We start from the raw sequence: 27842 nt of genomic DNA, 5'->3' as shown, positions 1-27842 counted from the left end.
GTGGGTTTTCCTCCGTCCGTCCGGCAGCCTCAGGTCCTCTAAAGATTGTGTGTTTGAGATATGTGTAATATTAGTCCGCGTAAATCACATCGAGCCTATGGCTTCCAGCACTGCTGGCCTGGATTCTTGCAGACTCGCTCGCTGTCACTCAGCCGCGGGCCGTCTAGGTTAGCTTAATGAGGAAGCCAGACTAAGATGAAATAATTAATGCAGCTGTAGAGTGGAGATGTAGGAGTCTGTGGGGGATAAGGGAGCTGGCCCAAATCTTCCTCCCCAACCGGAGTGCTCCAGGCCTTCGTGAAGGTTTGGAAATATTCTGTGTCCGCTGGGTGCCGAAGGTGGGTCTGTGGTCATTCCAGCCTGGGGTGCTCCTGGGAGCTCTCCGAATCAGCTGCGTAGGCACGGGGGGTCTGGATGGGGTTCAGGGCAGCAGCTGTGAGCCGGGAGCATCGTGGGGGGCCGTGGATGTTTTAGGAGGGTAAAACCCCCATGCCAGGGGGGAGGAGAGCAGTGCCTGGCTCTGGAGGATGCTCTGTTGTTGGGATGCTCTTCTTGGCCCCGAGAGCGGGGAGGTCGGCCAGAGCCCTTCTCACCGTGGTCTGGCCCCGCTCCACTGGTGCGAACAGGCAGTGTGGAGGGGAGGCACCCGCTCCCGCTGCGAGACTCCTGCCGCTCGGTGTGAGCCCGAATTAAAGCAGGTTTATTTAGTAAACCCGTTCCAGAATAAAGCTTTTGATTTATAGGCGCCCCAATAGCGCTCCAAGGAGGACTTGTACAACTTTAACTGCATTTTCTCAGCATCACACCAGCCCAATAAAAGAGAGTTCATATGCGCTGCACAAATTCTCACTTCCAATATAAAAAAGGTTTTATGAGACTGGAAGTCTCGCTGGCTCTGCAGGGCCGGGTGTATTGGCGGATACTCCGCATGACAGACCCTCGATTCCTCTTCGAGTTGTCAGACTTCAGTAGCATTTACAGCTATTTAGCTATCAAATTTTATGTGCGGCTCTGAGAGAAATGTGTCTTTTAAATACTGCTCTGTCTCATAAACAGCAGTCTGTTAAACCATGTCAATGGTACAAGCGGTTCGTGAAGCTCTCCGATGCAATCGCCTACAGCTCCGCTCGTTACCTGAGCGGTGAAGTGCTGAACAACGCACTAAGTTAATTTCCCGAGCCGGTCGTCTTGGCTGGGGATCAGCTTGCCGAGCGAAAGCTGGTAATAGCTATGCTCCAGCAGCCCAAATTTGGGTCCTGTTTTACCCCGGTGTAAATCTCTTTCCTGCAAGCCGCTGTAGAGCCCCGCTCACTCAGTGCTCGCTCGGCGCGCGCTCGGGCAAGGAGATAGTTTGTCATCTGCGCTGTGGTTGCGTCCAGAGGCCACTGGTGAGATCTCACCCCTAATTTTCCAACCCAGGGCTTTTAAGCTCAGGATCCTCTCGCCTCCACAGCAAGGCCGTTGGGGCTTCCCTTTGGTCCTCCTTCTTGGAGGAGGAGCTGGAGGCAGGGGGGTCCTGGGGTGCCAGCCTTGACCCTGGCCATAACAAAATCCCTTTGTTGCTCCATCCAGCCTCCCCCTGGGACATCCCCATCCCGCAGCTCTCTGTGCTTTTCCCATCAGCGGTGCAGGGGAACAGCATGTACCACTTTGCATCTCTGTGCTATTCATTTGGTGACCCAAGCTGATCCCTTTCATGCTGTACGATGAACAGAAGCTGCTCGCCCTCTTTGCTGATGGTGCAGTCGCGCCAGCTCCGATGCTTGGGATATAATTTACAGACTCTGAGCAAGGTTTCAGAGCTGACCCCGGCTTGAGCTTTCAGCTTCTTTCATTTTATTGTTTTCTTCTTTTTTTCTTTCTTCTTATTATTTTAGCGCAAAACGGTAACTTTATGTATGTTTTCAAGCTTGTGCCGCTTAGAAGGTGCAGGTGGTGCGGGCAGTGCAGAGAGCCCAGGCTGCAGGCGCCTTCGCCCAGAGGTACGGGGTAACGAGTGCTTCGATGTCTAATTGCTGCTGTGCGCCGCAGACCGGGAGGTTTGCTCTCCCATCGCTGCCGTTTCTGCGTGCAATGAGCCGGGGGGCTGGGGAGAAAAAAAAAAAAATACGTGCGTGTGCAGCATGGTTATTTTCAAATATGAAATTGCACCTGCAAAAATAGAAGCCAGGAAGGGACTGGCGAGCATTTCGGAGCTGGGAGGCGCGATGCGTGCGGAGCAGGGATGGGGACAGCATCTCCGAGTTTCTTTCCCATGCTCGCACCGCCTGATAGTTTTAGCGGACGTTACTTTTCCTCCCCCTTGCATTTCAATTAATCATCTGCTTGTCAGCGCTCTTCCCCCCAGCTCCCCTCCCCGCCAAGTCTCGGGGAGCAGCATGCACGCACACACGCAAGCACCCATGCACGCAGCCTGCGTGCTGACGGGCTTGGCCGCTCGTTAATCACTTACCGATGTCGTGCGAGTCAGTCCCCACAGAAGGAGGTTTGGAAGAGGGGAAGACGGCCATGTACTCAGTCTCCACTTCATTGATGGGGATGGGCTGAGTGCAAGATCTGGCCCTGGTGTGTTGCAGTTCATGGTCTCCGTCCCACTCCAAGTGAAGAGCTGGTTGGATCTGTTCAGACAGATTTTGCTTTCCAGTGTGTTTGAAAGGAGCTCTGGGCTGAGCCATCCCCCTCCCAAAATTGGTAGGGGACTTTTTTACATTTAATTTTTCCTGGCAATGGTGTGCTCATAGATCCATCCAGGTGAGAAGTGACCTTAGGAGGTCTCCAGTCTAGCTGCCTGTCCCAAGCAGAGTCAACACTGAGTTTTACTAAAAACTAAACCAGTTTAGTTTGCCCATTCGGATCTTGAAAACCTCCAGGGCTGGAGATCCCACAACCTGTCTGGGTTCCTCTTCCAGCAGGTGACCATCCCCGTGGGAAAATGTCTTCCTTACAGCAAGCCTAAATGTCTCCTGTTGTAGGTCACGCCTGTTGTCTCTCATCTTCCCACCGTGGAGGGAAAGGGTCTGTCTCCATCATCTCAGGAACCTCCCTCTAGGCGCTGGCAGGTAGCTGTTATGTCCCCCTAAGACCATCCCTTCTCTGGGTTGACAAGCCTTGTGTTCTCAACTTGTCCTCATCCCCAAGTGCTTCAGCCTCATCATCCCCCTGATGGCCCTTCACTGGGCTTGCTGGAGATCAGCAATGCCCGTCGTGCCCCAAAACTGGACACAACACTCCAGATGTGGTTTAAGGACTCTTTTTTTTCCATAGTGGATCTTGCAGACCCTGCCTAGGCATGTACCTGGCACCAAATTTCCCCGCTGGTTGGGAAATGTTGCCAAAACCCAACAGAATTAATAAAGTGTGCTTGTGTGCATGTGTACGCGTGTATGCACAGTTATGTAGGTACGATTTCTGTTTTGAACAGTCAATAGCATTTTTATTAATATTTTTCACGGGTGTGTTTAAGGACTTTGGCTTGGACCCTGTGCAAATGTGCTGCTCTGCTCAGAGGCTCCTCTGCAACCCCCGTGGAAGTCGTGCCCTCTCCACAAGCTGCCGTTGGCTTCGCTTCAGCCACAGAGATAGTGAACTCAGATGGTTTCTTTTCCTACTCTGTCTCCTTGGCCAGAGTTTTCATCTGCCAGGAGGAAGCTTTTTTGGGACCGGGCAGGATCTGCTCTGGCGAGAGCTGTTGCATCCTGTGCTGGGAGGTGCTGGAGCTGCAGAGAGCAGCTTGGAGGGGTGATGGGGGTTGAGGGGTGCAATCAGAGCTGGGGACAGGGAGCACAAACTCTTTAGGAAAGGTTAAAAAGAGTCAGGCAGCCTCGGCAGGCTGCAGGGCAGGAGGCAGGTCACCTCAGAGGTGGGGGCTCACGAGGAGGAAAGGAATGTTTGCTGGAAGTGAGCATCCCTGGGAGAGGGTGAGTTGGTGTGACTTTGGTTCCTTCCAAAACAGCTCGTTGGCTTGTTAGAGAAAAGCCCTCAGCCCAAATGCTGCTAAGCCAAAAGCGGAGGGTGGAAGGGAGGGAGCCGGCAGCGCCGGTGGGAGATGGGGAACCGAGTGAGCCATGGCAGTTGTCCCCTTGCTGGGACAGGCTCAGCTCTGCAGCCACAGTGAAGTATTTCCACCCTCCCTGAGTCTTGCAGGAGGGTATTAGCTAAAGGAATGCCCAGTGACAGGTCCAGGATGAGCCACCTCCGTGTCCCCAGAGCAGAGATCTGGGGTTTGAACTGAAACCTCCTGCCGTGCCAGGGAGGTGGAAGTTGGGCTCCCGCTCTCCATCCAGGCAGCATCGCAAAGGGCTCAGGCAACCTGAAGGGAGCAAAACTGGGAGCCGAAGCATGTTTCCCCACGTTTGCTGCTCATCCATGGCTTTAAGCTGCGGTGCGCACAGCAAGCTGATGAGTTTGAATAGACTTGACTCTGGCTCAGCTTTTCCTTTGTTCTGCCATTGAGGAATATTTGGGGATTGAAAGGGAAATACAGCGCTTTCCTCTTCCAAAGAGAAAAAAAAAAAAAAGAAAAGAGGGGAAGGGAAGGGAAAGAGCCTGTCTCGCATGCTGCACCGGCGAACCCTCGTCATCCTGTAGCAGGAGGCCAGCGCACATGAATATTCCTGTGCAATATGCGCGAGTGATGAGCCCCATATGCAGGCCTTGGGAGAAATTAAATATTTTCTACGGCATTTTCCAAAGAGCCTTTCTATCAAAGTGCTCGGTCGGGAGCCAAAACGCCCCAGCTCTCGCAGCCCCAGCTGGTTGACACTTTTTTTATTTTATTTTTAAACGCTGATGAATATTTTCTAATTAAAAAACAAGCCCTCCCCTTAACTGAGTCTTGCCCCAGTGGATGGAGTTGAGCCAGAGTTTGGGAGGGGGCTGAAGGCCGCTGGGGACTCCACGGCTGCTCTCGGCTGCTGGGTTTTTTTTCCTCCTTCGGTGCTGGAGCTTGCAGGAAGGGTCCTGAGGTGAAGCACACACGTAGTCCACGTCTGCCTGGCCACGCATGGTGAAGGCAGTGGGCTGGGCAGGGGGTGGCAGCATGGTCCCTGCCTGCTGCCTGGCCCCAGAGAGAGGGCAGGGATGAGGGCAGGCTCCAGGCATCTGGTTTGAGCACCACCAGCCTCCTGGGATGGAGGTGGTGCACCACGGGGGTGCAGGTGGGCAAGGGGACTTCCAAGCAAAGTTTGGCATTGCAAGGGCTGATCCTCATATACCGGTTGTTTTGCCTGAAAAGGGGAGAAGAAGCAAAGACTTGGTATGGTTTTGGGGGTGGAAGAGACAAGGGAGATCACTGGAGGGAGAGAAGCCCAAGGAAGAGCAGGATGAGACCTGATGCTGGCTCTCATCTTGAGCTTAGGAACGAACCCCCTTGCTAGTTTTAAGGTGTATGAACACGGCCCAGAGCTGGAGAGGAGCTGACCTGTCAGGGGTATGGGAATGGGAGATGATAGGTGGTGGTTCTGTGGACTGTAAGGAAGGGAGAGCCCAGAGAGTCCAGCAAGCGGCTGGCCAGCAGGGCAGAGTGATGGGCAGCAGGGTGACGTGCACCAGCGGTGATGGAGAGCGTGGGGCCAGGTGGGAGGAGTGTCCGGCGCTCCCCTGCTCACTCCTGGGGTCTGGCAGCGTGGCCACCTCTGGAGCCACAGCCCGTAGAATTGCCCCAGGATGAACTTGGTTCAGGAACCATGCTCCTTGGATGCAAGTCTTCATGGCAAGTCACAGAGGAGACTTGTGTACGTGTTTAGCACTTGGTTTTCACAGTTTCCTGGTGGATAAAGTGCCTTGGAGGAGCAATGCTGGCAGCTAGCTCCTCTCCAGCCCCTTCTGCAGTGGTTGCAGGGCCTGAGAGTGGAGCAAAGCTCGCAAAAGCAAAGCTCAGGTGATGGAGAAAAAAAGCTGTTGGCATCTTGCAAGGTGGGACCTCTCCCAGCTGAGCTGTTTTTCTCCTAAACGGCCAGATTGGCTTCAGAACATTTTCTGCTCACTGCATCCAGTGTTGGTAGGTAGGAAGGGGGTGGTGTACCCACCTTGAGTACTGTACCCCACAAACCACGAAAAAGGAAGAATCTGTGCAGTTTGACATCACTTGGGGACCGAATTGGTTCCCAGGCGTGGGTACCAATGTGTGCATCTTCTCTCCCTTACAGGGCTGGAAACAAAATGGATTTTAAAACAATTTCTCCTGTATTGAGTATTCATTTAATTCTGCTCGCTTTGCATTGCAAAGTCTTCCTCCGAGCATATGTCTTCTTGGCGTTTTCTTTTTTGGAAGGAGGCTGAGACCCAGACATGGTCTTATGCCACAGCTCACCTGCCAGCGGCAGCACACAGCGGTGCTGGGCTCGCCAGAGCTCACTGCTGCTAGCAAGATCCGTGCTCAGAGGGCATCCTCGTTTGCAAAGGGGTGTTTTGTTTCCCCTATCGCTGCCGAGACCGCCGCGCTACTCCGGCACGCGTTTCGGTGTACAGCCGCTCCGTCGTCCCCCCGCTCCCCGCGCAGGAACTGCTTCCCTGATGTCAGACAGCTAATACCCCCTAACAAACATGCTAATTTAAGAGCTGTTAAAGCCAGGGGGCAGCGGGAGGTCACAGTCCACACAAACAGATGGTGTTTTGTCCTTGATAATTAAATTTTCCTGTCGTTTTGGGCGAGAGACTTTCTTGCCTTTTATTTCAGCACAGCTGCCTCGGGCCAACTCCGTTCCTCCCTCGCCCCCTGCTCGCTCGCAGCAAACGCGGCGGCTGGGGCAGGACCCTGGGGAGGGCGAGGGTCCCCGAGGGGTTCGGAGGTGCCCTGGGTGGCCCGTTGGGCTCGCCCCAGGTGCTCCGCCAGCTGCGGACTATAGCGGTCCGAGCCCCCCGAAGAGGCAGCGGTTGGGACACCAGGTGAGTGGCACCAGCCTGGGGGCTTGTGGGTGCCCCCGGCCCGTTTCGGCGATGCTGGTGAGGGAGAGACCCTGTGCCTCGGCCTCTCGTGGCAGCTTTTCCCCCAGCTCCGTCCAGGCGATGCCAAGCTGGGGGGGGCGGGGGGGGATGGGGGGGGGGGATGTGGGGGGAGCTGGGGTCAGAGAGGTCCTGCTGCAAACCCAGGCGGCGGTGATGGCAAGACAGCTGCCAGCATGTGGCGAGGCTCGACGTGTGAATGGGAGGGTTGGAGTTGAAAGGGGGTCAATTCCTCCCCCCCTGCTTTCCCAGGAAGGTGTTTTTAAGCAGGAGGGGGCAGGCACGTCGCTCCCGTGCCACCTCCAGCCCCGGGCTCAGCTCCGTGTCTGCCAAAGGGGCTTCTGGCAGCAGAAAGCCCTCTGCAGCATCACTGGCCCCAGTACGGGCTGTCCCTGTCGAAGGGCAGGATTAGTCCCTCTCTGTGACACCGCTCTCCTCACTTGTCCCCAGGGCACCACGGCACAGCCCCACACCTCAGTTTCCCCCAGCTCAGCGTTTTGCAGCCAGCTCGGATGCCCGCTCCAAAACCCAGGCGCTGCTGTGGCATTTGGGGACAGTCCCCAGCAGGCTGCGGGGGGCGTGCTGGGAGCCTGCGGGACAGCAGTGGGTGAGCGGGGTGGAGAAACTGGATGGAACTGGGAGAGGCAATGAGCACCAAACCCCATCTGGCCGCAGGGTGGGCTGCATTTCTCTCCAGCCTGTGCTTTTCCCTGCCCTGATTTTGGGCAGCGTCCTTGCGGTGGGGAGGGAGGCAGGGGGCAGCCCATATGCAGGTGCAGGACGTGTCCCCCAGCATCACGTCTGTCCTGGCTGCCTGGGGTGGCGTGTGTCCCTACAAGCGGCTTGTGGGCTGGTTACCCCAGGCTCGATGGTGGCATGAAAGCGTTGCAGGGACCACTGTCCAAGACACTGTCCGATTGCATTGTTTGCAAATCTGTGCCCCAAGTGTTTGGAGCTGGAGGCAGGTGTGGCACTCATGCAAACCGGGGTCAGTCGGGGTGCAGAGTGGCCGGGGGCTCACAAAGGGTGCCACCAGGCAGGACCTTCCTTCCAGTACCTAAAGGGGGCCTACAGGAAAGCTGGAGAGAGAATTTTTACAAGCACATGTAGTGATAGGACAAGGGGAAATTACTTCAAACTGGAAGAGGGGAGATTTAGATATTAGGAAGAAATTTTTCATTCTGAGGGTGGCGAGACACTGGCACAGGTTGCCCAGGGAGGCTGTGGAAGCTCTATCCCTGGAGGTGTTCAAGGCCAGGCTGGATGGGGCTTTGAGCAACCTGGTCTAGTGGAAGGTGTTCCTGTCCATGGCGGGGGGGGGGGGGGGTGGAACGAGATGGTCTTTAAGGTCCCTTCCAACCCAAACCATTCTATGATTCTGTGACCAGGAGTGGCCACAGTGCAGCTGTATGCATTTCACAAGCAGACGTGTGCAGAGCACCTTGGTGAGTATGCAAGCCAGCGGTGGAGTGATTTTTGTCCAACTTGCCCACCCACTGTGGCACTCCTCCTTCAGGGCACCACATCTGGTGAGGACCCCCTGCACCCCATGGGGTGGTGGGCAAGAGGGGAGAGCTGGAGTAGGCTCACAGCCTGACCAGAGATGGGGTCTTCAGACCATCCTGATCATAGAATCCTGCCATGGGCAGGATGCTCTCCCCATGCCATTTGCTGTCCCCCATTGTGCTGGGAGGGAGAACCACGTTCCAAAGGATGGAGGGAGTTCCTGGGGTGGGTGGATGGGTTGCAGAGCGGAGAGCTCAGCATCTCCCGTGAGACCTGGACAGGGGCAGGACAGCAAGCAGAGACCAGTGGGGAGCACACGGTCTCCCCAGCATCCTGAGCCCCTGTCTGCCCCTGACAGCACCCTGGAGGCTGCCTGGCCCCTGCCCACCCTGTCCTCCTGCCAGCTCGTACCGCGAGCATGGGGGAGAGATGAAGCAAAGCAAAACAAATCATCCCAAGGCACCTCTGGGGAGGCGGCGTCAGAGTCATTGGAGTGGCTTGCTCCATGCCAAGCACTTAAAGAAAAAAAAAGCCCAAACAAATAAACAAGCCAAAATTAAAATGCCCAGCAAGCTCTGTACAACTGGATGCTCCCTCCCTTATGCTCCCAGCTGCTTAAGCCAGCGTGTTATTCCCTTTCTGGACAAGATGAGCTGCCAAGGTCTCTTCCAGCACTCCTCACTCCAATTCTGCTCGTGTCCCTGAGCCCCCGCAACACCGGCTTCAGGCTCTCATCCTCCTCCAGCTGTTGGCATGCTGGCACAAAGCAAACCTGCGCTGCTTTCTGAGCAGCGATCCTGTGGCCTCAGTCCTTGGCTGTGTTTGTTGATTTGGGAGTGAGCTGTACCTCTCCCTGGCTTTGGAACATCACCACCGGGAGGTTTTCTGTGGCCAAGCAAACGTGGTCCTGCCTGGGCTGGGAGGAAGGGGTCCTGTGGGCTGCAGGGTGCCAGCAGTTGGGTTGGGGCAGCAGCCAGTTGTGCCCCACTTGCCCCTGTGTTTCTGCAGCTGTGCGGTCCCCTTCACCTCTCCAGCATGGTAGCATTGGGGTAACCCCAGAACCAGCAAGCTTGGACCCAGTGCCCACACTGGTGTCCAGCCTCTTGTGTAGGTACTGCAGAAAACAGACCTCCAGAGGAGCAAGTTTGGGCCACTAAGAGGTACAGTCTTCATATTTCAAGCCAAACCCCTTTGTCCCTGTGTCCCCAGGTGCCATTGAGGACGATGTTAAAGCTCCTGTGGCAAGACCTCCCACAAAATCCCCATGGGCAGCAACCAGGCTCTTGAGACTTGGCAAGGCTGGGAAACGCCGTGCTGCCCTGCGCCATGTCCACTGTGCCACGGGCATCTAGACGGAGGAAGTCTGGACAACAAGCTGTCTGTCTTCCTTTTCCTCGTTTTGCTCAGGACAGCATGTGACTATGGCATAGTCTGGATTTTAACACTAGGATGCTTTTCTCTGCCCTGGAGGTTTGCGTCTGAAGTGGCATTGGGGAGTTCATAAAGCAGCCTGGGCACAGACTCTCCTCAAGGCAAAAAGCTGGGTGGTGAGCAAAATCCTGGGGGGTTAGAAGGCCAATGCAGCCCCATGGACAAAAATATGAAAAGTTGTAAGCATTTGCCTGGAAATCACAAACTGAACCTGACATGAGGCAGCAGGACCTTCCTAAAATGTTTGGAGCTGTTTGCTTGGTGTATGGAAGTTTGGGTTTGCTTTTGTATTTTGTTTTTTTTTCCCCATCGTTAATATTCTGTTTTTGTGAGTGGAGACTGGGAATTGAAGTGCCAAAATTGAGTGTGACACCAAGAGCTCCTTCCCAGAGTAATCACAGCCTGGAGAGGTGGAGTGAGCAGGATCTACCTCCAATGCGCCCATCTTGGGTGATTTCTCCAGCTTCCAGGGAGGAGCACTGGGAAACACACATCTCCCATCATCTCCCATCTCCTGTCTCCCTCCCTGCTCTGTCTGATCTCCTCTGTCTGTCCCTGGTGTGGTGCCACCAGCTCCATGCCACAGGGGGGAAGCATCTATAGAAAAGCTCAGCTCAAGACCCCACTTTAATGGAGGCTCCAGAAAAAAACACCATCTTTGACACTTCTTTAATAGAAGCAAACATGCAATTGATTCCTGCAATCTCACTCTGCAGGGAGCCAGGAAATGCTCAGCACAGAGGAAAGTTGAGTAAAAGGAGGGGGAAAATTACATTTCCCATTGTTGGTCCAAGATTCCCTTCATTTCAGAGGCTATCAGGGCATGGATGTGGGGTGTGGAGGAGTAGGGTTTGGGTATGGCAGCTCGGCTGAGCTTCCTGCCCAGGTGACACTGGTGTCTCTGAGGAATAGGCCAGGGGCAATGTTTGTCCGCAACATCTGCCGTGGGGATTCAGGCCCCCTCCTGCCCTGCCGTGCTTTCTCCCAGCACTGATTTCGAAGACGTGCGATGCTTATTAGTATGCTGTGCTTTGCCTTGGCTTTTATCGCCGCTGGAGCAGATGGCTGGGCTTGGACTGCTGCCCTCCGCTTGCAGAAAGGCTGGTTAACGTGATGGTAGTTACGCGGACAGGTAGGGGCTGTGGGAAACATCCTCCTTCAAGGCTCCGAGCGGGAAGAAGGAATGGGCAGCGGCAGGTAGCTGCCTTGCTGGGCAGCATTGCCCCATGATGGCCATGGCACCAAGGGCTGTTGGTAGGCAGGGTTGCTGGAGGGGTTCTCAGCGGTGTACCTGTGTGGTGCTCCCCAACGTTGCTCATGGAGGTAGGATGTGGCTGGCAGGGAGCCACGCTGCAAGGATGGTTCCCCTGCCTGTCCTCAGGCCACAGGGGAGGCAGGTCGTATCGCCCCTGCATGTGTCCCTTGTCCTGTAAGGGTCATGGTGTGGGTTGCAGTGTCCTGATGCATTGGGGCTCGCTTGGTCAGTTTGGAGGAGCTGCAGGGTGTGGTTTGAGAGGGGAGGAACCCACCGTGCTCCTGGAGCAGGAATCCCCCAGCCCCTGCAGCTCTTGGGGGTCTCAGGGTCCTGCTGGCCTTTTCACAGCTCCCTGCCCCAGCGGGAACATGTTGCTGTGATTTACGTGAGCAAGAAATTACCTATCCAGGGAGCCAGCTCGCCAGTCAGGCAGGCTCCCAAACAGCCGTTTCATGGGTTGCTTGTTCCTCCCCAAACCATCCCAGCTGCCCCTGGAGCACAGGGGCTCTGCAGTACCCCCTGGAAAGCAGCTCTGGTTTTAGCTGGGCTGATGCTCCCTCCCAGAGAGCCTCTTTCTTCATCCCCACAGGCACGGGGAGCATCTTTGGTCACTGTCTTTCTCACTGAGACATCCTACCAGTGACATCCAGGGATGACGGAGCAACTCCAGGCTTCAGCAGACTTGTGGTGGAGCCAAGAGCCCTGCAAGCCTACAGCTACCTTTAGGGGCACGTCTTCAACCGAAGCAGCTGGGAAATTTTTTGAGGGCCATCCTTCCACCTTCTGTCCATGTCTTCTAGACCACGAGGGCAGGAGAGTCTGCGCAGCTGCCCAGGGGTCCAGCAGCGGTCCCCGGGCTGGCAGAGGCATGGTGATGGAGGGGCTCTGCTGTGGCGGGCTCCTTCCTCCAGGGCATCTGTGCTTACTTGGCATCTCCACATTGTTACTGGAAAGGGAGGAGGTGGAGGGAGGAAAGTCGCAGTCTGAGAGCCGTGAGCGAATTAATTTCAGCTGGCCCCACTCATCCCTGTGGCACTTGTGGTCTGGGGGGGCAGCGCTAATCGCCCTGTTGACAGTGGGGGTTTAAATTAGATTTAAGAAGGCTTTTCAGGCAACAGGGGCTCTGGCCCTGCAGGTAAGGCTTTCTGATAGCACGTATTAAGGAGACAATAAAGCCCCTCTTTTCTCTCCTCCTCTTAAGTGGCAAAGTGGAGTTCAGCGTGAATGGCGCATTGCGAGACCAGGAGGTTTTAGGGCTGTTTGCAAGTGCACAGTATTAAGCAACAACTATTTTTTCCTCTCCCTCGCCTCGCTGCCGGGGGAGGTCTGAAGGAACGAGATGGCACTTAGTGCTTTTGGGCCCCCAAGTGCTGCTCCCAGGGCTGCTGCCCCGCTGCCCACAGGGCTGCACACAAGTGGTGCGATCCCTGTGGGAACCAGGACTGGGACTGGGGAAGGGTGTCCTGCCCACTGAACCCAGCAGCACCCGCTGCCCTCCAGGAGGGATGGCACCCCAAATTCCCAGGTCTGGGGAAAGCTGTGGCAGGTTCTCTGCTAGCAAAGGGCTGAGCTGAGCAATGGGGGGTGGCTTTGGTAAGGGTGGTCTTACTTATGTTTCTGTGGGGCTGGGGGCCCAGGAGGTGTCTGCTGCGAGTGTCTCCAGTGCAGGTGCACTATCATGGCTACAGTCGGTGTCTGCACTGTACGCGTAGCATCACACCTCAGGGACAGGCCGATCATGACCTCTCCTGTGGGATGGTCATGCTGCAGTGTCTGTGGTCAGCATCTGCGGTACAGGCGTAGGGTACCACATACAGTATCTGCAGTACAGGTGTACTGTAAGGTCAGCAGTCAGTATCTGCAGTACAGGTGTATCATAGCATCTACAATCAGTGTCTGCAGTACAGGTGTACCATGGTGTCTACAGCTGCTGTCTGTAGTAGAGGTGGTACCTTAGTGTCTACAGTCAGTGTCTGCAGTACAGGTACTGCAGAGCTCCGTCGGAAGGCTCTGGACGAGGCTGCAGGGGAGGGTGCTCAGGGAAGAAAAAGCTTAATGGACCTTTTTTCTGCCCTGGGTCATCATTTCAGAGCCAGGCCCTGTAAGAGCACCCGGTGGGGAATTGCTCAACAGAAGACTTTGTCACGGAAATGCCCAGAAGAGGGTCTGTCTTATTTATTGTGGCTGGGAGGGGGCTGTGATGGGAGGAGGCTGGGCTGCAGCCCTTGTCCCTCACCAGCCAGGGACAGCCCTGTTCTGGAGGTGCTGGGCACCTGGGGGAGGTCATGGTGGCACATGCTGAATTGCAGGAACATCAGAAGGTCCTGGGTTTGTCCCAGCCCACAGCAGGGAGTGTGTTGGCTCTGGAAGGTGCTCTCAGGATGGACAAGCAGTTTCCAGCTGACTGTCACCAGTTGATACCTCATTACCAGTGAGCATCCCCATGGCTTTGGGGATCCTTTTAAGGGAGGGCCGGAAAGGATCCATCCCTCTGCCCACTCAGAATAGGGCACTGGGACTGTTCAGAAGACAGTGGCAGCCTACTTTTTGCCTTGATACATGATCTTCTTTGCTCTTGCTACCCGCCTTGGACTATCCTCACCCCATCATGCCGCAGCAGTTAATGTCATATCGCTGTGCTTCTTCAATCCTGCTTGTGGGGAGAGCCTATGGGCTTATCTTTGCATAGGTCTCACCACATGTAGCCTGATCCAGCTCAGGGAAAGCAGGACTGGAAATGCATTCGGTTTAGACCAAGAGCTGCCAGAGAGGACCATATTTATGTCTACATTGAGTTTGCTTCTGCTAAGAGCGACTGTGACTGATGTCCTCATTGCCCTTGGTGCAGAGGACAAGGCAGGGAAGGATTGACTGGTCACTCTCTTCCAAACAAGCTGGGGACAGCGAGGAAGGCTGCCGGAGGTGGCTGCAGCTCCAGACCTGCTGGGACACCACATCTTGTATGCCCCTTTGCCTCCCTCCACTCCTGTCCAGGGTCTTCTTTCCTCTCCGCTGTTCAGAAATGCTTCACTACAGTGGCAACAGCAAATATTCTCCAACCTTTTTGTCTGCAGAAGATTGAGTTTCCCACTGCTGCGTTTGCTGTGTAACAAACACTGTTCCCCACCATCACCTTTCAACTGGGGACGTCCCCTTTCAAGGGACAAAGCCTGGGGACCCGCATGCCTGGTGAGCTGCTGCTCGCTGGCCCGTGCGCCCGCATGCCGAGGTGCTGGCTTTTGCTAGAGAAACTGTTAAATGAGTAAATACAGCAAATGGAAATTTGCATTAGAAGCATCTGCAGAAATTGCGATGGGTTTGTTATGTGCTTGGAAAAGGAAAAAAAAAAGTCAACATGGCTTTGGGCAAAACAGGCAAACAAAGCAAATACTGCACGGGAAATTGCGATTCAAGTGAGAAAAAGTTGGTTTTCTGGCTAGATTTTTCGCGCTAAAATAGCTCCGGCTCCTGCCTGGCGTCAGGGCTCATCTCCGAAAAGAAATGAGGTTTTGCAGGGTAAAAGCAGCCGAGCGGTGAGATGCCTGTGCCAGCTCTTGGAGGTTCTGCCTGTGTCCTGGCCATACCACAGAGTCCCAAGGGACCTTGTCCGGGACCCGCCTCTCTCTCTCTCTCTCTTTTTCTACCTGTAGCCAAACAGCATCGCCCTCGAGACTGTGGGTGCTTCTCCCTTGCCACATAACTGTGGTGCCTCTCTCCACGCTGGTCCGGCCTTGGGTGAGGCTGCCAGGCACATGGGCAGGAGCAGCAGCAGTTATTTTAACAACCGATAAGATGAGGAGCAGCAAGGGGAGGGCGGGTGGCGTTGCTCCCTGGCAGGATGCGTGATGGTTGGTGATGATATTTGCACCGGTGCGAGCCAAACCAAAGGCTATGGCGAGCAGATCTCACTCTTTTCAAAGATCAGGCTGATTGCCGGGGTGGGCGGGAGGGGGGAATGGGGGGATGTCAGAGGGGCTCCTGTCCTGCGTGCCATCACTGCCACTGTCCCCAGAGGTGGGATGGCTGCACTGCCTGCGGGTACCTGGACTGCGGTGCAGGGGGGATCTGCAGCTCTGGTGCAATTCCCTGATGGCTTCAACCCCTGGTGCCACCCACCAACTTCCAGGGCTGTGCGGAGGGGATATTGAGTAGGAAGTGAATTTGGGACTGGCAGGGAGAGTCGGCTCCTGGTTTGTAGGCAGCTCCCGAGCTCATTGGGGCCCCATGTGCCAGCACTGCCCCGGGATGCGGCGTTGCCACCTGGCTGAGGTCCTGGCTGCCACCCGCTCCCCAAAGCTGCCGCTTGCGATGGCAGCTACCGCAAAGGTGGGGTGTCAGCCGGGGAGCCACGCTGCGGGCGCAGGGGGGGACGCGTGGAGGAGGCAGGGCGGAGAGCAGGCATGGGGGAAAAGGAGGAGCAGGAGAGAAGCAGCAGAGTGAATGATAACGATGTTGTAATTAGCACTTAGCGCTCCTCGCCCAGAGCTTTCAAAGGAAGGTCATCTTCGTTATCTCTGTTTTACAGGCGGGGAAACTGAGGCACGGGGGAGGCGGTGAGAGCGATGTGCTCAAGGTGACCCGGGAGGGCTGGGGATGGGCTGGGAATGGGGTCTGGGCTGGTGTGTCCGTGCTCTGCCGCCGCAGCCGTGCTGGGACTGGCTCTTGCTGGAAGCCCTCCCTGCCCAAACCCAGTGCTGCAAATTCAGCAGTGAGGCGGTGGGTCTCTTCTCTGCCTGTCTCCCGGCTCCCCATTTTCAGGGCCCCCTCCCCTCCAGCATCCCTGCCCCTGAGAGGCATTTGAGACCAGGCTGTACCCCAAAATCAACTCGTGACATCCCTCCCAGCCATGCTGGCCTTCCCCTCCAGCCCTGCGAAGGCTCATGTCCTGCTGCGAACCCGAGGCCATCTGGGCTCCTGCAATGGCCGTGTTGGGTAATGGAATATGTTTTGCTGTTTTTTTTTTCCTCTGGCTGGTGCAGCTCCCCTTTATTTAGGTTTAAATGGATGCCATCTGGCTAACGAGCCCATACTCATGTTCTAGATTAAAAGGCAATCCTCTGCGCATTACCGATACGGCGCTGGAGATTAGAGAGGTTTAAATGGTTTTGAAGGTGTAATTTGCTTTTCACGCACGGTGCTATTTACCTCCTGGCGGGTGGGCCGGCATCCCCATCACTGTCCCCAGCAGCTCCCTCCCGGCTCTGGTCTCCTCCGCTGGCCCCGGCCACAGGAGGAGGAGAGCTCAGGTGTCTCTGAGCCTGGCAGGGCTGTGCAGGGCATCCTTGCGGTTGTTGCTGCCATCCGTCCACTCCCAGAGAGGCTCCTTGTTGCGAGGAGGACGTTCCCTGCTTGTTGAGGAGGATGTTCCCTGCATGTCCCTAGATGTTCCCTGCTTGTCCCTAAAGCCCAGCGTGTCTCCACCCGCCTGCTTTCTCAGCTGTAACCCCCTCCGCACCTCCCTGCACCCCAGCATCTCCTGGGACATGGCAGGGCTCGTCGGGACCGAGCAGCCTCTGCCCCTCTCCCAGCCTAGAGGGATGGGGGCTGACCGTGGTCCATCGGGGTGTCAACGGCAGGCAGCTGGGGCAGCACGCAGCACCCGTCGGTCACTGCAAAGACACCGATGAGGGTTATGCTGTCCCTGGCGTGCCCAGAGATGCTGCTGCTGCTTCTGCATCGGGCTGGCGGACAGCACAGTGCTCGGTGCTAGGGGAGCCACACCGGAGCAGCAGCAGCAGCAGCTGCCCGCGCTGGGATCTGCATTTTCATGCTGGGATCTGCATTTTGCACATCCTAAGCACCGGCTGCTGCTCTGAAATGCCTCGGCGCGCTCCCAGCTCTTCAAAATACCTCTGCAACCCGCTTGCAGGCAGTGTCTGCTCCAAGGGTGGTGCTGCAGCTGCCGAGGAGAGCCCAGCACCAGGGTTTGACTTTCTTAAGGGGAAGGTTGAAAATGAGACAAGGAAAATGCAGCATTTGTGCAAGGCGTCTCGTCGCCTCCAGGCAGCTGGTTGCGCTGGCAGCTCCCACGGAAAGTGCCACATTGACCGATAAAGTGTGGGCCAGCAAAACGCCCGGTTTTGCAGCAGGTTCCTGCATAGCTGAGATGAAGTCTCACTTCATGGCCATCTCCTTGTGCCCTTCGGCTGGCCGGGAGGGACCGTCTCTCAGCACGCTGCGTGCAAGGTCGCCTGGGGACAAACCCTGACTGCTCCTGCCTGTGTTTGCTTCCACAGATGGCTAACCCCGTCCCGTCAGCCTGCTGCGTGGTGCTCGCCGCGGTGGTGGTGGTGTACGCCCAGAGACACAGCCAGCAGGGTGAGTCTCTTCACACCTCTCCCACCTCGGGGGTCCCGAAAAATGTGAATGTCACTCCTCCAGCCTCTCCTCTGGGGCAAGCTGGGTGTGCCCTCCGGGTTTGCCTGTTACTGCGTTTCTGGATGTTTATCGCTTTTCTCCTCTCCCTTCTGCCCACTGCTGCAGGATCTGGGCATCCTGCGTCCCCACAAAGCCTGCTGGTCCCCCTTGCCCTGCCCACAACCCCATGTGTCCCAGGGTGCCCCTGCAGCCAGGGCACCGCTTCCCAGCCCTTTACCCTCCCTTTTCTGCACGCTGCCCTGTGCAACCCACCCGTGAAGGGATGAGCAGCATCCTGACAGCCCCAAGCCCTGATGCCCTACCCCGTGACCATGATGGATGCCTCATCCTGCTCTCACCTCCGTGGGGTGACTTCGTTCCCCATTGCTACCACCCATCTGTGCCCACCACTTGCTCCTGCCTCTTCAGGTTGTCAGAGGATTTCGCGCTTACCTTAGAGATGGCTTTAGAGAGATGAAATTTTAGAGACACTGGTGGTCCTGGGTCCAGGCAGGAGCAGACAGGTTATGGGGCAGTGGGTTGGGTCCCATGGTGGGGTCACCTATGGCAACCCTGCAATAGTGGAACAAAATGGGCAACCTCCAAAACTCACTGGATCTCTGGCAGTCAGCCTGGCTGCTGTTGCTTTTGGTGGATTGTAGAGGATAATTTTGCTGATTAACTCCAGTAAAGACACCTGTGCATCTGTGGGATTGAGGAACCCAGCCAGAGCACCCTGCTGAGCTCCCCTAAATCCAGCTGGGTGGGTGTACCTTGCTGGAAACCGACAGCCTTGCTTGCTTGGACACGAAGCAGATGGGGTTTGGCAGCATGTTCCCATCACATGGGGACAGCCAGTCTCTGGACACAGAGGGAGCTTGCTGGGTTCCCAAGACCTCCCCAGGGCGCCCGCTCAAAGCATTTGGGTGCTGAGCTGTGTGCTGCTTGTTGTGGTGTGTTGCTTTCTGCAGAGAAGCAATGCTGCTGGTCCTGCTGTGCTTGCAGGACCACTACCTGGGAAGCCTTGAAGAACCCAGTGTCGAGGCTGCCAGAGCATCCTTTGGATGCGCCATGCTGCTTCCCTCCAAGCTGTGGGGACAGCAGCCCAGACCTATCAAACAGGGAGGTGGACAAAACACAGAGGTGGCATGTACTTCAGGGTTATGCACACTTGAAACTTGTTGTCAAGGCAGAAAAACACTGCTCCCCACCAGCGCACGTGCACATGAAGTTGGGGAGCATCTGCCCCGCATTGCAGACCCAAGGGGTGTGCTCCGTCCCCCCACCATCCCCCAGAGCTCACCCCCTGCCCCACCGCAGCCTCCCCTCACTAGCCAGCCCCCGGGCTTATCCCCTGCCAGCTGGGCGCTGGGGCTGGGAAAGCACAGCGGGAATGGGGTGGGAGGATGGATTAATCCCACTGGTGGACCGGGTGGAGATGGTGGGGGGAAGACACTGGTATAGAGTCCATTTATCATGCACTTGAGACACGCTCGACTTTAATAGCTCATGAAGCACTTTAAGAGATGCATTAGCACTGAATACTTGAGTGAGGAGGATGTGACAAGCTGTTAAGTGAGCACGAGCACAGCGCAGCGAGGCCGGCCACCCGCTCCTGGCTCTCACGTGCACCCTGGTGATTACTGGAGCGTCCTGCAAAGTGGCACATGAATTAATAAAAGCAGCATCGGACTCAGAGGAGGTGAGGCTGCTCACGCGTTAACCCCTCTGCTGCTCATCTTTGGTCCTTCTCCTTGGAGCTGACACAACAAAGGGTGCCTTTGCCTGGGATGTAGGAGCCCAGGATGCTCCCCACTCCCCAAGGTGGTTTTTTTTTGGGGGGGTGAGGGTTGGAGGCGCTCAGAAGTCAGCAGATTTGGGTACTCTCCCTCCCTCCGGTCGCAGAGCTGTCTTGCTTTGCATCCATGCAGGTTGCTAAAGTTACACCTGCACCACCCTGCTGGGCACCACCGCTTCCAGCTACCCATGATGGTGGGCACTGTGGTGGGAGACCAGAGCCATCACTCAGGGCAGCCCCAAGGGGATGCTCGGAGTATTTCGCTGATGTGCTGGCTTGGGCAGGGGTTTTTGAGTGTCCTGATGTGGGTATGGGGCAGAGGGGCAGCGAGAGAGGGTGTTAGTGAGGGGTTTCTCCCACAGCATGGTCCCTTGTGAAACCCTAACCGGAGGGGCATCATTCCTCTTTAGAACAAGAGGAAATGGCTTCAAGTTGTGCCAAGGGAAGTTTAGATTGGATATTAGGAAGATTGGATATTAGGAAGATTTTCTTTACTGAAAGGGTCATCAGGCTTTGGAACGCGTTACCCAGGGCAGTGGTGGAGTCCCCATCCCTGGAGGTATTTAAGGGTCGTGCAGATATAGCTCTCAGGGACATGGTTTAGTGGTGGGCTGGTCAGTGTTAGGTTAACGATTGGACTAGACTACAGGTCTTTTCCAATCTAGGAGATTCTGTGATTCTGTGGCACGGGGATGAGGCAGAGTGCCTGGCTGTGGGCGGGCGATGCCACTCCCCAGGAGAAACATCCCTGATTTCCCAGGTTGTATCTTCACCCCCATAATTGCTCAAGCCATCAAACAGGGATTGCTCCCAGCCCACCTCCAGCACAGAGTCTTTAGCTCTGGCATTGATGCCATTTTGGGCCAGCCGGGTTGGACCGTGGATGCTGCTGGAGCCGCCAGTGCTGCCACCAGCCGGGGGTTGCACGGTGTGCTCACGGCTAATCCTACTGCTGCTAAACTGATCACCCCACGCTGCTCAGCCCCTCACGCTGGGTGGCTCTGGCAGGCTCCGGTGGGGCGTTCAGTGTGGGTGGGATCGCTGCCGCTGCGTGGAACACTTGTCCTTCCCCAGCCTAGCCAGGGCAGCCAGCGCAGGGTCGAACAGCCACCTCAGTGCTCTTGAATTTAGCAAAGCAAAAGGCGATGCGCTAGGTAAAATTGGAGGCAGAGAAAAAAAAAAAAACAGAGATGAGGCTTGCAGGGATTCGCTGCCAGAATAGGCTGGCGTAGGGTGGTGTTTGGCCCTCCTGCCGGACTTGCTGGGCAGGTGGTCCAGGGATGTCCCCCCACTGCATGGGCAAGCACTAAAAGTGTACCGGCTTCAGATGGGGCTGCTGGATGAGGGGCAGCCTGCCTCCGGAGACGGGCATTGCCCTGTGCCGCCATGGAGCCGTCCCCATCCACGTAGCTCCTGGCCAGCACAGAGGGATGGACTGGAGCTGCAAGAAGAGATGGGAGGGGACAGAGGAGGCAGAACGGGCTGAAGAACACGCAGTAGAGGCTGGTACCCTCCCCGTTATCGTGGGTGGCTAAGTTTTCCTTCCTGTCTTTCCTCCTCCGGACAGCGGTTGCTGCCGATTTATTTCAGCGTAGAGGAAGGCGATGGGGAAAGCTCAGCAGAGCGCAGAAGCAATGCTGCCTGCTGCAACGCGCACACTGTTGGTTGGCCAGGGGCTCCATCGTGTGACAGCAGCGCTGGCAGGGGTCCCTGTCACGCAGAGACCCTCTCGCTAGCAGGACTTGGGCACCCTCAAAGGAAGGGGTGAGGCCACGGCACGAGCCCTGGGGCTTTGCCGAAGCTCCTTATGTGGGAAGTTTGTACGTGGTGGAGATGCATAACCGCATGTCAGGCCATAAAGTGTACATGCATGGGTGATGTCAGTGCTTTCCGTTCATTGCCATGACTCCCGTGGCTGGAGTTAGCTGGTACCAGTAGACCCAAGGGCTACAGAAGCCCTGGGAAGAGTGAGCTCCGCTTCCCCTGGCTCCTGCCACGACCAAAGCGTCTTCCCCATCTGTCAGTGCTGCCAGAGTTATGTCCACATGTGTCCCAGATTGAGATTTCTCTGCTTTTAAAAGAGGAGTAATTCTGCTTTATTGATCCTCACCTTGCTGAATTAACTCATGTTTAAACAATAATTATGTTTTCACCCAGGAGAGGAGACAAAGAGATAAACGTCTCTGGAAATGAATGCGTTTCAGATGCCACATGCTGGGGTTAATTTATTGATGGGCGCAGAAGCTGCTATCTCCTCTCTTTCTCACCAGCAACAAGCAATTAGCCCCCATCATTCCTCAACCGAGGAAAAGAAAGAGAGATTTTGTTTCATTACTTTCACTTCTCCCTTGCTCTCTTAAGCCCTGGCGCTAATCTTTTGCAATCGGTTCTGCTGCAAAGCCTCCCGGGAGCTCCAGTTTGCATGTGCCTCGTTAGAAATGCTGCCCACATTTCAGCTAAGACAAAGACTGGGCCGGTAAACAGCCTTCAAGATGCAGAGCAAAGCCACACAAATCAGCTTTTTGAAGAGAAACCAACTATAGATATGTCCCTCTCTCCCCTCCCCACATTGTCCAACCTTCTCCGTTGGCTGACGGGGATGTGACCTGCTCTTTCTGGACTCTGCTTCCTCCCACATCCACCGCCCTGTGCAACTCCCCAGGCCTGGTGCAGTTAAACTAGTTGCTTTGCTTTTTGGGGTGTTCTCTGGGCTTTCTGTGTAGGAGGTGGTTTGTAGATTCACGCAGTGACGTGTGGTTTGTTTGTAGACATCTGAGTAGTTTTTGGTTGGTGTGCAAATGCTGTTCAGTGAAGGTGCCTGGGTTCAAGTGGTGTGGTGGTCTGCCTGGGTCTCGAGGCTTGGTCTTGTGCCCACGGGTGCGCAGGGGAGGTACACATTCAACCTAAGACAGCGCTGCTGGAGTAGTCTCTCCAAAGACGTGTACAGAATGTCTCCTCTCCCTCTCCCTCTCCCTCTCCCCTCTCCCTCTCCCCTCTCCCTCTCCCTCTCCCTCTCCCTCTCCCTCTCCCTCTCCCCTCCATTGAAGTGCCTTTCAATCATGCATTAAGCGACATGACTAACATCTGTCATGTGTTGTTTGTTTTTCCACCCGCTCCCCAGGGCGAGATGCGTGTGCAACAGAGTGTTTTGGAATTTTTGTAATTGGCACTCTCTGTGTACACTGGGGAAGGCAAGGTCAAAGGGACCGTGTGTTTGTGTGTGTGTGTGTGTGTGCGTGAAGCAGCTGGCCTGGGGCTGGAGATGGCGCCTGCTTCCCGCAGAGGCTCGTTCCCTGCTCAGGCTGGGGCCAGCGCAGGAAGAAGCTCTGTCTCCTCATGACATAGCACCTTCCCACCTCCCCTGACACCTCCTTGCGTCTCAGGCCAAGTTTTACTCTCATCACAGCACACTGGCACTTTATCTCTGGGTGGCTCCTGCCAAGGCGTTATCGGTGTTGTCCTCAAGATGCAGCCCTGCTTTCTGTGAGTCTGACCTACATTCCTCCACCGGAGATGAATGGACTTGTGTTTGGCTGCATAAAACACATGTTCTTGCCGAGGGAAAGCTACTATATTAGCTGCTCCAGAGCTCTGTGTGCGATGGACTCGTCCTTTCTGTTATCAACATCAGCCTTTTTCTCACTGGCAAACTTTGCCAGCAACAGTTTTATGTTGCCTTCAAGATAATTGATACGATGAGTGATTAGCAATGGGCCAAGAACAAATACCTGGGGGGGCCACGCTGGGACCACCCTCCTGCAATGATGATTCCCCATTAACGATCATTTCCCCATTAGCAGTTACGTTTTTTACTTCTTCGTGTTACAACTCTGGATGCTCTTATTATCCAGCTGGCTGAAATACCAGCCTTGCTCCAAACTCCAGCCCTGTTCAGTGTGCGAGCTGGTTTCAGAACACTCCAGGACGCCTTTTGGGTTAGGAAGCAAGGTTTGGCATAACCTCTACCTGCCCCTGCATCCCTTACTCTTTGCAAGTAACGTCGAAGCCAAAACACTCTTCAGATTTGCTTCATGGAGAGCTTGGAGAGCCAGAACCAAGGTAACGGTGCTGGATCAATAAACAGATATGTCTTGGCATTGAAAGGATGTTATCAGGGTTTGCTCAGCGTAGTCAAAGCCGGGGGGCTGAGCTCAGCCTGTCCTCAGGCTAAATGGGCTCAGTTCACAGCGGTGTTCACATAATCTGCTGAAGGAGGCAGCTGTATCTGGAAGACTTCGGTTCCTGGGCATGTCGTGAGGAGATGGATGCTTCTGCCTTGGAGCTGCAAGAGGGGATAGACACAAGCACTGGGGCAGTGGGGGAAGGTATTGCTGGAGGTGTGGACATCCCCGCATGGCAGTGTCCCTGGCAGAGCAGCACTGCCTGCACCGCTGGCCACCCCAGCGGTCACCTCCCTTCTGCAGGCAGCGCGTGTCCCCGGCGGGTGAGTCAGCCTGACTCACCGAGGACACATTACCCCTCACACGAAGGCTCCAGCGCTGACGGCTTGTGCGCAGCGATTAGGATTCGGGCTTCTCTGTGACTCGGAGCCTACTTAAATAATTCTGAAGGCTGCCATTCAAGGGCAGGCATCCACTCTTTGCCTCCTTTGCCTTGCTAATTGCTTCCTGGGGGCTAAGGTAGCCCAAACTCACTGCTGCCTGCTGGGGACCAGCATCATTCCAGTGGGGTTGCTCTATCTGCTGGGTGCCAATCTGCTATCTCACCTGATGCTGGCCAGAGGTACAACCTGGCTGTAGCCCGAGTTGCATGAAATTTGTGTCCCTCTGATGCTTTTGCAAGGAAGGTCTGTAACCCCCATCCCTGGGCATCCATTACCATGGTGGTTTCCCCACCCCGCTTTTGACTTCCTACACCTCTACACCTCTGTCTGTTCCAGAGTACCTGGCTTTTTCCTTGCTGTTCTTTTTTTTTTTTTTTTTTTTTTTTTTTCTCAGCACAAGATGCATCTCCCAAAATGTTCCTTGTCTGCAAAGCAAAAGAAAACAGCAAAAATAGCCCTGGGTCCTGGAACATCTTTTTCTGTTACTGGACATCCCTCTGAGCTCAAGTAGATTTCCTGCCCAGACACAGAGTGAATTATGGCCAAGCTCTCGGAGGCTGACCTTGTGGTCAGCCAGAGCATAGGCTTGCTAATAAATGTGGTCAGCCCCTACCGCAGACAGCCTATTTTTAGTGCCTGTGTTTCCTTGCCCGTTGCCTCATCACCCTGCAGGTCCCAGCATTGAGCATCCCTCGGGGGTCCGGCCGGTCGTGCAGGATAACCCCACGGGGAGCACATCCCGGGCTCGTTCCTCCCCCCTGGGCGCTGGGAAATTGCGAGCGTTGGTTTCCATGCAGTGTCTGTTAGTTTTGCACCGCAAAAAAAGTGGCGGGTGCGTGGGGCAGGGTGGCCCGTCTTGCTGGGGCGCGCTGCCGGAGCACAGCGGAGGTCGTGCCCATCAGACAGGGAGCGGAGAGCTCGTGGAGCTCATCCTAGGGTCTGTGCTTGGAAAATAGCCTCAGGTCAGCGTGAGATTGATGTCCCGTTGTGCAAAGTGCTGTCGGATGGGCGAGGAGAGATGCTTTTAAAGTGGAGGTGGGGGAGAGAGGAGAAGGGCAGGAAGAAAAACGGAGGGATCGGCACTTAGGTGAGAGGGAGCGGGGCTTTGAAAACTTGCTCTTTGCAAGTTGCTGAAGTTTGGAGACATGCAGAGGACACCGCAAATAAGCTGCCTGCTTTTTCTATACAAGTCTGTCTGGAGGCATTTGCACTGAATTTATGCCTTTATGGGAAGGGAAGAAGTTGTTTGAAATGGAGCCAACAGAAATAAGGTTCTGGAGCAAAGCGGGGATCTGTCCCCAGGTCCACATGAGCCATCCGAGAGCTCAGAAGGAAATCTAGTAGGAAATATCTGAGATGCTAACAAAAATGTGAACAGTTCTATCAGTCTGGTATATTGAAGCAGATCACAAGGCTGTAAAAGATTTAAAAAAAAAAAAAGAAAAAAAAAAAGAAAAGCTAACTAAAGGTAAGAGTGGATCTGACAGGTTTTGGACAAGCCTGTGATCCTACAAAACTGGTGAAAATAGTTCATATCTGTGGTGAGAAGAAGAAACTGCTGGGAGGCTTGCAGTCTGCCAGGATTCATTAGTTCTGCCAGTGGCAAGGAAAACCACGTCTCAGTAGTCTCTTAGACTTCATTAAACGTATCGACAAGCAATGAAGGAGGAGGAACGGGGTTTGTAGTCCACCCAGACACCCAGAGGAGCTTTGGATGGAGAGCATTCAGCTCAGGATGAAGCCCTGGGAGTTACTGCTGGCAGAGAAAAAGCTGCCATGACCCACGGGGAGGAGGCAGGACCTCCTGGTGAAGATGTGCCCACGGGGCAGCGTGGAACAGGGAGCAGCATTTGGCTTTTGGAGCATCTGTGTAAGCCAGCTGGGTCCTTGCTGACAAATCCTTGCTGAAACTTACTGCTGGACAAGCCCAGATCGTGGGGAGAAGCTGGGAAGAAGGGTTTGGATAAAGGTCATCTTCTCAGGGTGGCATCGTCCTGTTGCATGAAGCAGGAGCATTACTTCCCCTGCCGACACTCAGTTGTAAATCAAGGCATTGCAATAGCAGCTGTGAGCCCCCAAAAGCTGGTGAAGCCAAAATCTCATTTTCACAGATTTTCAGACCCAGGGAGCTGAGGTGTAGCCCAGCACATGGGCAATAGCCGTGGGCTTTGCTCTTTGCGTGAGCTCTGGCTGCTGAAGAAGGGCTGTGTCCTGTCCTAGCACTGAGCTGCCTTTGGCGAGGGGGGAAGCAATCCTTGACCATGGGTTACGTGTGTTGGTTTTTTGTGCCTGTTACATTCTCCAAAGCTTCCAGAAATGGAAGATTTCATAAAACAGTGACAGTTGGAGTGGAAACCTTTAGTGCTTCAGGGGTTTGGCTTCAATTAGCCTCCAAAAGCTCGGAAAGGTCTCGCCTTGGAAGTGGCGCATGGCCATCCCAGGGAGCAAGCCACCTCACATTTCCAAAGCAGCCTGGTCCCCACCAGCCTGTTTAGCAACAAGTGTCCAGCTGAACTTGGACTGAAGGTGCCACTCATTAGTTATCCCCTTTGAAGGGTTTCCAGTATGCGAAGTCCTGGATTGTAGGCTGCTCTGGGACTGCAAAGCCAGTCTCCAGTCAGGCTGAAAGAGCAAAGTGCTGCAGCTCTGGACACTGCTCGCAGGAGCCCACGACCTTCGCAGAGGGTGCTACAAATCACTCCCGGAGAATGTCAGCAGGGCGGTGTGTGACAGACCTCAGGACCAAAAGGGCAGGGCAAGGCTGGGGCTGAGATGTTCGGGTCCTGCACATCCATCAGTAGTGTTGGACGCAGAGTGAGTCACTTGCTGCGGTCTTCAGGCCACCCATGACATGTCTGTGACCAAGCAAAGCCCTGGGTAATGGGAGCACAGCCATGGCAGGACACTGAAACCAAATGTTATTGTCTCCACTTTCCAGGGAGAGATTTTACTAGGGTGGGAACAGAGCAAAGGAACCATGAAGCATGATCGGGAGCGCAGATGCTGCAACACAACATGCACAAACCTTAGTAATCGTTGTCTTTTGGGGACTTTAATTTCTCTGGGCAGACACTGTGCTTCTGTGCAAAGGGAAGACGTAATACCCAGATTCCTAATCCGGGTGGGAGATGCTAGAGCATAAACAATAAACAGGAGAACGGCTTGCAAGATGTGTAGTCTGTCCTGCAAATGAAAAGAGCATCTTTCAGGATAAGCCGTCTTAGGCAGCACTAAATGGAGCGGATCCATGCAGAGAAGCCAATATAATTGTAGCATATTAAAAGGAAAAGGAGAAGAAGAAGAAGGATTGAGCAGGGGCTGTGGCAAGCTCGTTACAGAGGGGAAAAGCGATGCATGTCACCTCGTAATGAGTGCTCCAGGAAGGCCAATCAGGTGGAGAAGTGAAGTGAAACCACACAGCAATCGAAGGTGATGGAGGCAGGAGGGGTTACAGCAGTATTAGTCCAGCGTATGGACCATCGATCTCTTGGTGTAGGATTTGCGGGGAAAGATTGTTATTTAGGCTTAGCTGCCACCAGGTGCTAATTGAAGCTGAGGAGTCCGGAGCCTCATTGTACCGCCTGCCTTTGCTTAGAGCCATACTGGAGCGGATGGCGTTGGGGAAGGGGCTGTGTGCATGTTACTCAATGTGGGAACGAAACAGACTTTGTCTCCGCTCAGGAGACAAGGGGAAGCGGCCGACAACTATCCCTTGCACGGTCGCATGTGTCTGTGTGCAGTGTGCGTCCCTGTCCCACAGCACTGGGCAAGACACATCCACATCCTGGTGCAAAATCCCCCGGGATGGGGCAGAGCCTTGCCATAGGCTGCCCTTCGTCCCAGGTTCAGCACACTTGACCTTCTGAGCTTTTTTGGCTTGGAAAGCCTGAAGCGTTTCCCCCAGCGCAGGTGTTAGTAGATTTAAGACATCCAGCAGCAGCCAGATTCTTCTTAGTTATCTATTCTGGAGCGTTACAGAGCAGCCGGAG

At 55.1% G+C, this 27842-nt stretch overlaps 1 protein-coding gene across 1 annotated transcript in view; it reads left to right on the top strand.

Annotated features, from left to right (window-relative positions):
* Nucleotides 1–17370: 17370 nt before the first annotated feature.
* The window catches only part of CNTFR (ciliary neurotrophic factor receptor), a gene marked incomplete at both ends in the record, with an annotated part of 86511 nt that continues 76039 nt past the window's right edge, over nucleotides 17371–27842 (top strand). The window contains one exon of the mRNA XM_082496949.1: nucleotides 17371–17452. Within this exon, the coding sequence (XP_082353075.1) occupies nucleotides 17371–17452 (82 nt within the window). The remainder of the gene's footprint in view (nucleotides 17453–27842) is intronic.

This window comes from Vanellus vanellus, assembly GCF_965231255.1.
Source record: "Vanellus vanellus genome assembly, chromosome: Z".
NCBI lineage: Eukaryota > Metazoa > Chordata > Aves > Charadriiformes > Charadriidae > Vanellus > Vanellus vanellus.
This window is presented reverse-complemented; position numbering and strand designations above follow the sequence as displayed.